The sequence below is a fragment of the Otolemur garnettii genome, unplaced genomic scaffold (genome assembly GCF_000181295.1).
Source record: "Otolemur garnettii isolate 467f Iridium unplaced genomic scaffold, OtoGar3 scaffold00001, whole genome shotgun sequence".
In the NCBI taxonomy this organism is placed as follows: domain Eukaryota; kingdom Metazoa; phylum Chordata; class Mammalia; order Primates; family Galagidae; genus Otolemur; species Otolemur garnettii.
Genome location: NW_003852396.1, coordinates 33465938 through 33479724, shown reverse-complemented (window position 1 = coordinate 33479724; position 13787 = coordinate 33465938). Strand labels below are relative to the sequence as shown.

The 13787-nt window shown below is 37.1% G+C and overlaps 1 protein-coding gene across 1 annotated transcript; it reads right to left on the bottom strand.

Moving 5' to 3' along the window:
• Nucleotides 1–8960: 8960 nt before the first annotated feature.
• Nucleotides 8961–9899, bottom strand: OLR135 (olfactory receptor 51I2). The gene has a single exon (XM_003780997.1). It carries the CDS (start codon nucleotides 9897–9899, stop codon nucleotides 8961–8963), a length of 939 nt encoding a protein of 312 aa, XP_003781045.1.
• Between the last annotated feature and the right edge of the window lie 3888 nt (nucleotides 9900–13787).

Sequence of the window (13787 nt, the reverse complement as noted above, 5' to 3'; positions counted from 1 at the left end):
TGAAAACCAGGGAAAAATGAATGAGATGACATCATTATGTAGAAAGATCACTGGGCACTGAGGAAAGAGAAGAAGAAAACAAACTCATAGATTTATGTGGCTAAAGGTCTTATTTCTGAAAACCAACAAATGGCCATCATCAGGAAAGTTGCAGTACAGAGGATGCTACAGTTGCTATCCCAGAGAAGTGCTGGACAGATAGAAAATTATGCAGGTAATTTATAGCGCATCTTGGATCAGCTAAAAAAGAAATGATTGCCCTGTATTAATGTGGAGATGCTTGGCTCTTAAAAGCTGCTGGGGAGACAGACACGTATACAAAGTTCCTAGCACAAGATATGGACTATTGTTGGGAACATGGACTAAGTTTTGGTAAATATGGGTATAAATATGAGGTGCAGAACATGATATGTAAAAACAGCTAAAAAGTACCTGATGAATGAGTATAGCTGTATAAATAATTAAAGTTTAAAGCCGCTGAAATAGTGGTAACTAGAGCCTAGAGCAAATGGCAGGAGAACTAAACTGGAACTGCATGGAGTTTGGAGCTACACTAGGTTTAGCCATTCTATGCTTTGAAAAGACTAGGAAGCAAATGGAAAGATTATGTGTAAAGGCCTGGGTGATTCAGGAGGAGGTCGGAACCTAGGTTGATGGATTTGTCTGTACACTTTCAGGTTTATGAAAATACTCTCTCCATGATGGCATCTATAATCTGTTGATTCAAAAGTTCTCTTAAAAAACTTACCTCATCCATTGGACTTTTTTTTTCTGGCTCAGACACACAGCTTAATATGCTGAAGCAGCAACACTGAGAATCTGAACAGATTGTCTAGGTATGTTCTTTTAGACAGGGAGAGGAAGGGAGTGGGGGAGAGGAGAAAACCATCTGCCTACAATGGGTGTGTTTCTAGCCAAGCATTGTCTGGGCCACTGCAATTATAACAATAAAAGCCTGAACTAGCAGGGTAGGAAGGACCTCTGAATGTAGTTTTCAACTCACTCAACCCAAACATACACACACACACACACACACAGAGATATAAACACACACTCCTACTTATATATTTATATATATATCAACATACTTCCCACATGTGTTGGAAATTTGTATTTCTCTGATATGAACTCTCTGTTCTGCCACTGCTAAACTTATCCAGAAACAAGGACTTCACTGTTTTATACTATCATTGCTCTGTAGATCTATAATCAATCAGCACTCCTCTATGTCAAGCACCGTTCTGGAACCAGGCAACCCAGAGTGCTGGGCCTACTGAGAAAACACTCTCAGCAACTTTTGACTATAGGTCACAGAAAACATATCTTCTGCCAAAAACATTTATATGCAATCATCACATATGCTGACGTCTTCTCTCCAGTCTAGTTATAATTCTATTAAGTGCTATAAAAAAATTCAGAATAGCAGGAGAGTGTTTTCAAGGTAAAAACCTAATTTATTCTTAAAATTCAGAAAAAGCTTTCTTCAGAAAGTGATATTTTACCTGAGATTTGAAGAATTAGTAGACATTTTCTAGGCTAAATTAAGTTGGGTGTGGTGTGGTGCACAAACAAAAGAAAAGATAAGATAGCAAGCATGCTGACAAAAACTGAAATGAAACATAGAAAATAAAACTGTTGAGGTCACTGGGATATTAAAATCACTGAATTTTTTCCAAATTTTTCTATTAGAAAAAATGAAGACTGTTGATTTACTAGAATTTTGAGATCATTAATTTTTTTATAATTTTTCCTATCATGAAAATGTGGAAAGAAAAAAAAGAAAAAAAAAAGTTACTGCCTGAATAAATACAGGATCCTGAGGGACTTATGCTCTGATGCAGTTGAACTCAGTAGATACTGGCTTAGGAAAAACTCTGTGATATAGTCCATGTCTGTGCTATAAAAACTACAGGGCAGGGAAATTCAAGGACAAATCATTGACATTGACAAATGATCACACATATCAGAACCCTATATGGCTGAGGGACTTGAGGAAAATTTTTCCTCCTCATTTTTATGCCTCTCCTCCTTATTTTATGCCCCCTAGGTTACTTTATCCAAAATTTCAATATATTCTTAGTTCTTTAAATGGACCAAATATGCACATTGATCTGTTTCTGGCCTGAGCAGCTGTTTCTGCCACGTGTTTCCTACTGAACTCATGGTCCCATTGCACCTTACATCTTGTCTGCCACATCCCAAATGACCTGAAATTTGTAAGAGGCATATTTTGTTGGATTCATGAAACTAAGTTCTCCCTTTTTTCCTCTCCCCCTCCATGTTATACATTTTTTTCCTATCTCTCTTATTTTTCTATATCTCTTATCTCACTTCTTCAGAGTCTCTCCAGACAGAGATCTTAACATGTTATGTTTTTTTTTCCTATCTTTCTTGTTTTTCTATATATCTTATCTTGCTTCTTCAGAGTCTCTCCAGACAGAGAGAGATCTCCAGAGGAGAGATCTTAAACACGTTTTCTGAAAGAGATCTTAAAACACATTTGAGCTTAAGAATTATTTGAGGTTAGGAGGTGACAAAAGGCATCATTTGGGACAATGTAATAGGACACAACGAATTAGCAGAATGAAAGAGAAAGCAGTACAGTGAATACTACACTCCTGGAGCTAAACAGAACTAGAAGTGAATCCTCCATGCAGTACAATCTTACCTGCTTTACCTGTGTTCACATTCATTTCTTTATTTTTAAAGATAAAAATGTTAATTCTTTCCTTGGAAAGTGGCTCTGAATATTTAGTGTGAGATTCAGCAACCAGGGAACCTTAGTATTCCCCCCACTCTGTCAGGCATTCCCAGAAGGGGAAAATCACTATCAGCGTCTCTCCTACTTTCTGTTAATAGTTCTCTTCCTTGTCCTTGCTTCACTGATACTCAGACCACATCTGTGAGGGAAGCAAAAGGCAAAGATGAGCATATGAACAAGATACGCCCATTGCATGAGTGACCCAAGGTAATATGCTAACAAAACCATTTCTAGACTCTGTGGTGTTCTCTGATGTTTTTGTTCTTTTATCTGCCATCAAGTTTAGGAAATGCTGCTTCTCATTCTACCACACAGGTTCAGGAAGGTAAGGAGGTGATGACTGACCTAATACAAATTTACAGGGCCTTAAATTGTGGTTAGGACTCCTGAAAGCTGTCAGGAGGCAGGGAGTAGAGATCACAGGTTTGAACACAAACCATAAGCAAAACTGACCTCTGAACATCAGGTGGGACAGAAAAGCTCACCTCGGCAAGTCTCTGTCATCTTGGCATTATCTTCCTCGCCCTGGGCTGGGATGCTGCCTCCCTCTTATAAAACTGATCAGAAGCTCTGTGAGTGGAGCAGTACCAAGGGAATTAGGTTCCCTAAGGAGCAATTACCCAGGTAATTACATCACCCTTTCTCAATACCCACAGACCCTAATAGAAACAAGCAAAGAGATAGAGCGGATATCTCTGTGAAATGAGTATACTAATAGTTTTTATCTAGTATGATAAATCAATCATTAGTACATGTAAATTGCTTAGAAAGTATCTGGCTTATAAAAAGTGCACTATAAAGATTGGCAAATGCATTAATAACTATTATTGGACTATTATATACTGAAGAAATAGTACATTAATCTACTGTTGTCTTCAACTATCACTTTTTAAAATTATTATTATTATTATTTTTGCAGTTATTTTTTGGCTGGGGCAAAGTTTAGAACCTTCCACCTCTGGTATATGGGCCCGTGCCCTACTCCTTTGAGCCACAGGCACCAGCCTTCAACTATCACTTTTATGTATTTATCACATAAGGAACAGGGCACAGAATTGCTAGTGTTCAGAGAATATCAAGGATGTTTAATTAATATCAGGTGATGGAATCCAAGGGGTTAAGCTAGTGTGAGAAAAAGTTCTAGATTGTGCTGGGGTGAGGATGGAGGGAAGATTTATCAGTAACTACAATGACTAGGGCTTCCCAGCATATGATAATGGCAAAGATCTAGCAGAAAGTGGATATTTCTATAACTTGATGTGTTAAGGAGGATTTGAAAACAAGACCAATGATTTTTGATTGCTTTAAACAGCTGTCTCATTGGCTAATTGTCTGACTGACGAAAGAAAAAACATGTGATTTGCCTTGGATATCTACCATGAGCCATTTATAAAATTTACTAAAATCATTTTGAAAATATATGCCTTTTTATGCTAATTTAATAAGAGAAAAGTGAGCCTTGTATACTTGGTGAGAAGATGCTTTAAATGACAGCTTATGTGATTGAGATTAGATCCATCTAAGTCAGAGGTTCCCAACTTGTGGGTTGCGACCCTTTTGGGGTCACCTAAATACATCTTGCATATCAGATATTCACATTATGATTCATAATAGTAGCAAAATTACAATTATGAAGAAACAATGAAAATAATTTTATGTTTGGGGGTCACCACAACAAGAGGAACTGGATCAAAGGGTGGTGGCATTAGGAAGGTTGAGAACTACTGATCTATGTAATGTTAGCAGTGGGACGTGAGACTTTGATAATATAAAGACAAATAAGCCAAGGCCTTACTAAAGTAAAAAATTCTACTATGAATAAGAAAATAATGCAATTTAAGAAGTATCTGTGATCAGGAAATGGGTTACTCAAGGTTAATAAGGGAAGTACCTCTAGTTGATGATAAATGCATGATAAAGCCATGGAGTAAGTGGCCAAAGTGGTGTTGAAGTGGACATCACTGACATTGAAAAAGATTGGAACTTGTGATTAGGTCTAAGCTCATCATATTAGTGGCATATAGAGACACTGAGCTAAATTTCATATATTTGGTAGATTTTTCCCCAAACATCAGTGTCTGCTTCAAACATTTAGCAGAAATATGCCCACATTGCAGAAAGGCATTTTTCTTTTTAAAGTGGAAATGTGTTCTGGGAAACTTGTTCAAATTTTCCTTTATCAGCCTTCAACACTATTAATGCTTTTTATACATTTAATGATTCTCTTGACAATTCTTTTAATAATATTTTGACATACATATGAAAATTGGAGTTTGTGTTTGTTAACTCTTGTTACTGAATAAATCATACCCAGGAGACTATCTACCTTTTCCAGTAAGATGCCTTTCATATCATTACAACAAATGGAATAGAAAATATCTGTCTTATTTTCAGGAGAAATCTTTTCCTACAAATTGAAATTTGTTCTTGGAGGACAGGGGAACTTGATCAATAAGATAAAAAATATTATCATATGGCTCTTAGCACTGGCAATCTTCTCTGACCCAGGATAATTATAAAAGGAATTAAGCTCATTTTCCTTCCCTTTAAAGTAGGTGCTTAGGTGTAGGCTGGATGCTGTGTATTTATTGTTAAAAAATGAGGGCATAGCTCTATTTGAACATGGAGGGGAGAAACAGAATTTTTATTAAGCAGAGGGCTGGCAATGAGATTTTGTAATTTTACTTATTAGGACATTAAGTAGAGAATTAAAAAACAAAATTAAACAAACAAAAATCTTTTAAGTGTTACCTAAGACCCTCACGTATAAAATTTTATACTTATTATAAATATAAATTATAAATTATACACAGCCTAGAGAAAGAAGCCATACTTAACTCTTAGTAAATAAACACTATAAGGCATCCTGCTAATTACTTAGTAAATGTACCTTTGTAACAGGAAAAATGTCCCTCGTTCTGAGTCTGATTGTTAAAGGTACTAAGGATGAAGAAAAGATAGAAAGCATATAGTGCTCATTTAAATCTGTTAGCTTTTGGATGGTGAATATAAAGTTCTTAATTTCACATTCTCACCTATGACCACTTCTGAAAATTGTCACAATTTAAAGACATAAGCCAATCATGGATATTTTCTGAAGATTGAATTAAAAGAAATTTTAATAATGAGATTCTTAAAGTATGAAAGTTTGTGATCTCCTTCCAAAATTTATATGCTGAAACTAACTCCCCAATATGACAGTATTAGAAGGTGGGGCCTCTGGGAAGCATTCAGGTAGCGAGAGGATAGCTCTCAAGAATGGGATGAATGTTTTCATAAATGAAGCCCCAGAGAGCTGCCTTGTTGCCTCCCTCCCTCTCCACCCAATGTAGCTTATAGCTTATCAATGATGACACAAAGTCATACAATTGTCTGAACACCTCAAGCTGACATCACTGTAATTTAGAATGATCCAGGACTCCATAACCCAGAGGCGTTCTCAAGTCTGATATTTGCTGATCTTTGGGGGATGGAAGTCAGCAAGCAAAAACACTATTTCATCTCTCTTAAGTTTTAATGCTTCGAGGTACTGGAATTGATTGCAGATGGGGAAAGAGAAATAAAAAATGTACATTAATACTGATCTTCCTGCTAAACAGGAAGTTATCTGGCATAGTAAGTAGGTTGGGTGAAGAACCTGAGTCTCAGAGAATGACAAAATATTCAGGAAGAGACACAAGACTTTCTATAGGACATAGTCATTCAGATGACATGAAAGAATATATAGTCAGGTACAGAGCTATGGAGAGCTAGATTTTGCAACTCTGGGACACTGACATAAATGAATCGCTCAGGTAAGGTTTCCCTTTAGGGTAGACAGAGATACAAATAGGTTATATCTTATGGAAGAGAAGAACAGAATTTTATTGATATTCCTCTCAGAAGGAAGAACATGTATACTCCATGAAATGCTAACCTGAACTTCAGTGTGTCTGAGGAGATACAGAAGTGTCAGTGTTAAGTCAATTCCCTCCTCTATGAGAAGAACTGGCAAGTGGGGGAGAGATGGGACAGAGGGAATGATGACTAGGCAGACTGGATGTGTTTTTGAAGGAAAGAAGTAGAATTAACAACATGGAGATAGTCCTATGAGAAAAAGAAAAAAATTAAATACATAAAAGCTCACTAATAAGTACAAAAACAAATTCTATGATAAAAAAGGAACCTATAGTCAAACCTTTGGTCCAAATTAATCTCCATCTTATTTGGAGGCAGATTATCAAGCCCTCCAAGGTGGAAGCCACTAAAATAATATATGTGTGATCTGAATCTATTTTCATGACTTAGTAGCCCATGTACAATATGAACAATATATGTCATAGGGTTATAAGATGGGGTAAGACATCATAGTCAACCATTATAGGTTTGGCAGCAGCCTCACACATTCTTTTCTTATTTTCAAACTTCTTTCCAAATGCACTCTTATGCATACAACACACACAAAATGTCACCAGAGATTGCTTTTGTATATTGATTATCATCAAAATATGCATGTGCTTTTCTAAAAGTCTCCAAAAGTCACTGTGCCTGTTTCACCTAAACACATGTACTAACACTGAGGATGAAGTTTGAATTAAGACCTTTACCGTTTTATCAAGAAGTTGAGGTGTTAGTGTTTTCCAGGAAAATAGCCTTGGCTTTTGAGCCTATTACAATGAAATAATAAAAAGAGTGGAGAAAATGTAGCAAATACAGAAATAGAGGAGAAAGTGTAAGTGCCACATGCAGTGTCCTCAGAGGGAATAATGCACACAATAGAAGAGGGGTGATATCAACAGCAGGGTCAAAGAAATATATGTAGATGTTCATTCATTGAATAATTAGCTCCTTAGGTATCAATTGAATACCTATTATGTTCCAGGCACTATGGAGTTCTATATGTCTATGTTGCTAATAAAAGAGACACAGACTAAGTCTTACTATAATTAAAATGTACTTGGCTAGGCAGACATCTTTTAGAAAGTGGTGTACAGAGATAGTGTGACTGATTACAACTGTGATGTGTGAAAAGAGACACACAGTAAAGCAGCAAAAATGTTTTGCTAGATTGCTAGAATGCATCATGAGATGGGGGTGAAGAGACAGCATACTTGTCATAGCCACGAAGGCTACCATGAGAGAGAGCATGACACTTATTAATCCAGACCCCTCCATAGCCATACATTTATGGTTATCTAGTACATATAATAGAGTATTTCTAGTATATATAAAGATATAGTGTGTCTGTTATGTACAGAGGGTGACAAAAGTGTATAAACACTTTAAGGAAGAAAAAAATTGTATTAAAATTATATGCCTTAATATATATCAATAAAAAAAGATGAATACAGGTCACATTCAGCACCTCTTGTAACTGAAGAAGTTAAATGCACCCAAGTATTACAAATTGATTACAGTTTTTCCCATTCCTAAAATGTGCATACATTTCTGGCACCCTATGTAAATATAATTATATTTTGATGTGTAATATTAGTTTTAGCATAAAACTTTCAACAGTAAAACAAGTATTGAATGAATTTTTTGAAAATTTTTAAATAATATGGGTAAAGTGCAAATTTCTTATGCTCCTTTCTTCACCATTGCAGAATCTTCTGGAAGAGCCACTATTGTTTTTGATGTAGTGTGTTTTTGCACATAAAACAAATTGGTGTTTATGTGCTTAAATGGTTTTATATTTAGTATTATGATTTATTTAAATGCATATACAATTCATACATATAATTGAATAATTTGCTATTTCTTGCTTAAGCTCTGGACACCTATCAATCTGTGTCTTACCTTATTTTATTGTTTGTTTGTTTATTCCTACAGAATATTCCATAGTATGGATAAATCTCAGTTCATTGGACTATTTACCTATCAATGACCAGTCACTTTTTACAAAAACTTTATTTTAAGCATTGCTAAAGTGAAAATTCTTATTCAAGTCACTATGCCTATTCACAAACACCATAGTATTTAATCTAGAACAGTGGTAAAGACCGGAATTTCTGCAGTGAAAAGAATGTATACAAAAATACTATATTAAATTAGATTTCAACCTATACTGAGTGAAAATGTGTGTTCCTTACACACTAATCAACATCTGACATTTTCACACTTTCCGACTTTGGTCGTGAGTACTCCTTCTCTCTCCAGTCTGCCTCTGGTGATGAAACTGACCGGTTTGAGGGACACTATATCGTTTGCCCTAGTGCCATTAATGTTTTTTCTGAAGAAAGAGTTGGATCAATGCCTGGCGAATCTGCTTGGTCTTAACACTGTAGATGACGGGATTGAGCACAGGTGGCACCAGAAGATAGACATTGGCCAGGAGGAGGCGGACAGCAGGCGCGGCGTCCTTCACAAAGCGGTGCACCAGCGCCACGCCGATCATGGGCACGTAGTAGACGAGGACTGCACAGATGTGGGACATGCACGTGTTGAGGGCCTTCCGCCTCCCCTCGCCGGAGGCAATGCCCAGCACTGTGTAGAGGATTAGCACGTAGGAAATGACAATTAGCAGTGAGTCCAGTCCAAAAGTGGAAGTGACGATGCAGAGCCCCAGGATGCTGTTAGGGCGAGTGTCCCCGCAGGGCAACTGGATGAGATCTGAGTGCAGACAGTAGGAGTGGGAGAGGGTGTTATGGCCACAGAAAGGCAGGCGCTGCAGGAGAAAGGGCAGTGGCAGCATGAGCATCACGCTCTTCAGCCCAAGCGCAGCCCCGGTACCAGCAATGCGGGGCAGCGTGAGGATGGCAGTGTACTGCAGTGGGTTGTAGATGGCTACAAAGCGGTCCACTGACATGGCCAGCAGAACTCCCGACTCCATGATGGAAAATGAATGTATGGAGAACATCTGCAAAAGGCAGGCTTCAAAACAGATCTTCTTGGCACCAAAAAGGAAGATGCCCAGCACAGTGGGCAGTGTAGAGGCAGAGACACCAAGCTCTGCAAAGGCCAGCATAGCAAGGAACAGGTACATCGGCTGGTGCAGAGAAACATTTTTCTTGATCACAGCCAGGATGAGGCTGTTGCCCACAAGGGCCACAAGATATGTGAAGCAGAATGGAAAGATAAGCCAGGGGTACAGTGCCTCTAGACCAGGGAGACCAGTCAGCAAAAAATATTTTGGGGTGAATTGACTGCTGTTGAACATTTTCTTGTGTCTGGAGTCTGAGGATCTTGGCCTCTGCATGTGCCTAGAATTTAACCTGGGGAAAACCCGTGAAAGTTGACAGATTATAGATAGAGAAGGACGTGCAAATTCTCTGCCTTGTATTACTTACCAACTCATTTCTTTCCTCCAATTCCATATACCAGTTTAATTTGGTCTTTAATAAACTATAAAATTGTGGAGTTATGACTTAAAGGTAGATATCTAGGATAAGATAATAATAATATTCATTGTTCATAATTCAAACTAATCCCCATAGTGTATATAAATGATATGATTTTAGAGTTTCTCATTTCTCTAGCAAGAGATGGTATTGAGTTTGAAGAAGACGTGATTGGAAAGACATCAATATAAGGAAGGCTGTTATCCATCAGACATTCTATACATTTCTGATAAAGCACCTTGAATTTTCACTGGCTAATGGGGACAGGAGATAAGAGTAACATTCCTCAAAGTTAGTATAGAATTGCCCAGGAGATAGTCTTTAAATCCCCATCCTGCCACTCCAAACAGTGTCTAAGACTGCTCTTCACTGGGGGAAGGAATTATCTGGCTTTACCAGGATTAAACATCTCTAAAATAGGCTCAATTTTCCATGTTTATATCATAATCTCTTGCAATGAGCACTTTTGTTTTTTATACATAGGAGGGAGGAAAAAGTAGAAAAGAGTCTATGTTACAAAGGTTAATGGAAAGAAATATTTTGTCCACTGGAATTTCTGTTCAAGGAAAGATGAAACACCTCTTCTGCCTGTTGAACGAGGCCTCTGCCATTGCCAGTTCACATACTGGAGCATGGTTAGTCAATGTTTACTTGTGTGTATGAGATGGTGGGAAGGGGTGGGAAGTCTTCAAACTGTATTTCTGAAACTGCAGAAATGATAACATTTTTAATGATTTATGATTCCTACATTTTAATTAATAATGTCACGTTAGTGTATGATGGGAGAAGTGCTGACTCCTTCTGAAACCCTGCCTGGGAGGGCAAACGGCACGTCCTTACATTATCCAAGAGAAGTACATCTGTCAAGGAGAGGGGACGAGACCTCCCTCCACCTGCCAAGGCATATCTGTGAGGAGACCCCCACAATAAAAATATCGGTGTTAGAAAAAGAATTAGAAAAGCAAATAATCTCATTAAGTAAGGAAGAGGGATTTGCCTCACTGCTGGAAACAATTAAAAAGGCATCAGTGAAGGAAATGTATCGGAGCTGAGGAGGCTGGAGGTACTGAACTGTGGGAGGGAGCTGAGTCCTCAGTCAGGACTTTAACTCTCTTTTCTACTTTCTAGCAGGCTAATCTTTTTTTTTTTTTCTTCTGAATTTTTTTCAGGTTAATTGAGGATAAAAAGAATTAGGTTATGCTGTTCACATTCATTAGGTAAAATTAGTGGGCTAATCTTAAATTTGACTCTTTAAATCTGTAGCATGTGGCTAATCTTATCTATAATAAAAATTAAGGAAGTGACTATAATGCTGTATACACAAAAAATTATAAACTATGCTGTAATCATCAGTTACAAGGAAGTAATATTAAATCTTCAGGATAGACCCATGACTTCTCAATTGAGACGGCAACTTTTGTGATGATGTAAGGGAGTTCTTGACTTACATCCACTCTGATAGAGTTGAGTCTTGTCTATTTTCTAATTAATATTAGGAGGAATATACTCCCTTGCAACTCTGATCTCCTATACTCCTAATTCAGCATATTAGCAGCCTAAGTAATTTACTACCTGTTTATAATTTTGATATTTTGATACATTTTCAGAAATTTCCTTTGATTGATTACAATGCACAAGTTATTTCATGTGTATATCTTATTTATTGGTTCCAGATTTCAGTCTTTAATTTTTGGATTTCAAAGCAGTGTGTTAAAGAGGCAAGATTGTAGATTAGTGCATCATATTGCCTCAGTGGAATCCTGGCTTGGTCACCTCCTATCTGGCTCATCACTTTTCTGTCTGTAAAGCAGGGATAATTATAATATCTTAGACCTATATGTTTGCTTGAAGCTTAAATGAGTTAACATATATAGAGCAGTTAATAGATAACATTTTCAATAAATACAATTATTGTTGGTAGAAATAATAATGGTACTAATAATATCATGAACGTAAGACACATTTAATTTTCATGCAGCACTTTCCCCCTTAGTTTAGGCCCTTTTCTCCCTATCCTTGAAGATAATACTCAATTTTTAAAATTGAGAAATTTCTTAATTGTTTAAAATTATCTAGATCAAACATATCAATTTTATGTCTTTAACTCAGACTTATTATACTAAGACCTATCAAAGATCTAGAATGTCTCTAAGAAATAATTTAACCCCTCTTCCCGAAGGAGAGACATTTGTTCTAATGTATATTAGAAGTTCCGCTATTTTCCGTGAGCTCTTCTGAGCATGAATTAACAACAAAAACGTTTGCATGAGAAACTAGTAACTGTGTATAACTGTCTTCTTACTTCTGAATGTCATCCGCTGTAGAAAAGGAAGCAGATAAGTATTTGAGAGACAGTATGCCTGCCCATGATAGGGTAACCCCTAGAGAATAATCTGGAAACCAGCCTAAACTTATGTTTGTCATCTTTATTGCCTGTTTTCTGTTATGTTGTTTTTAAGGACATCAGTAAAAAATGAATAAGGCTTGTATAAAACATCAATTGTACCTTATAAAGGTATATAATTGTTATGCACTCATCGTATTTTTAGAAGTGAATCTTTCTAAAAGTAGAATATAGATGTCTTGACATAACACTAAGAAAATGACATGAAGGCTATGTCAACCAGTTTGATGAAAAGTCTCAAATTGTACATCAAAACACCTCACTGTACCCCATGATTGCATTGTTGCACACAGCTATGATTTAATAAAAAAAATAGTGAGTAAAACCGATTTTAAAATACATATCTCCTGGAACTTTAAGATGGTTTGGTTGAGGGGAAGTTAGTGGTGTCTGAACAAAGTCCATTAATCAGAATTGATAAGAAGAACAGTGATTCTTAAAGAAAAATTCTATCACATACATATATCCTCTCTGAATCATATATCCTTTTCTTTTTTTTTTTTTTTTGAGACAGAATCTCAGTTTCTTGCCCCTGGTAGAGTGCTGTGGCATCATAGCCCACAGCAACCTCAAACTATTGGGCTCAAGAAATCCCCTTGCCTCAGGGTCCCGAGTATCTGAGCCTACAGGCACCAGCCACAATGCCCGGCTAGTTTTAGAGACAAGCTCTCACTCTTGCTCAGGCAATCAACCTGCCTCAGCTTTCCAGAGTGTTAAGATTACACGTGTCAGCCACGGTGCGCAGCAAACTTACATATTTCTTGATGCCTAAGAAACTTCACTGAGGATATTTAACCCCTTGGCTTAACTCCTGTATAAATCCTAACATAGGATTATTTTCTTTTCCTTTTCCTTTTGGATATTACTGTTTGTATTTGTTTGTTTCTGTAGTTACTTTTTTGCGCAGCAGGTTGCTATATTATTTGCTTTTCTATTTTGTCCTTTTCTCTCCTTTTTTGGTCTTTTCTATAACTTTCTTTACCATTCCAGCATTTAGCACACCCTTCTCCCTTGTTTTCGAAGATCCAGCTCAGATGTCAACTCTTTTGTGATGTCTTCTTTCCTCACTCATGCCTTCCATCACTGTAGCAGCTTCCCACAGTATTTGGTTCTCTATATTGCAACTTTGCTTTGTTTTGTTTTGCTCTGAGCCAGAGTTTCATTCTGTTGCCCAGGTTTGAGTGTCATGGCATCAACCTCATTCACAGAAACTCAAACTCTTGAGTTCAGGAGATCATCCTGCCTCAGCCTTCCAAGTAGCTGGGACTCCACCATAATGCCCAGCTAAATTTGCTACTTTTAG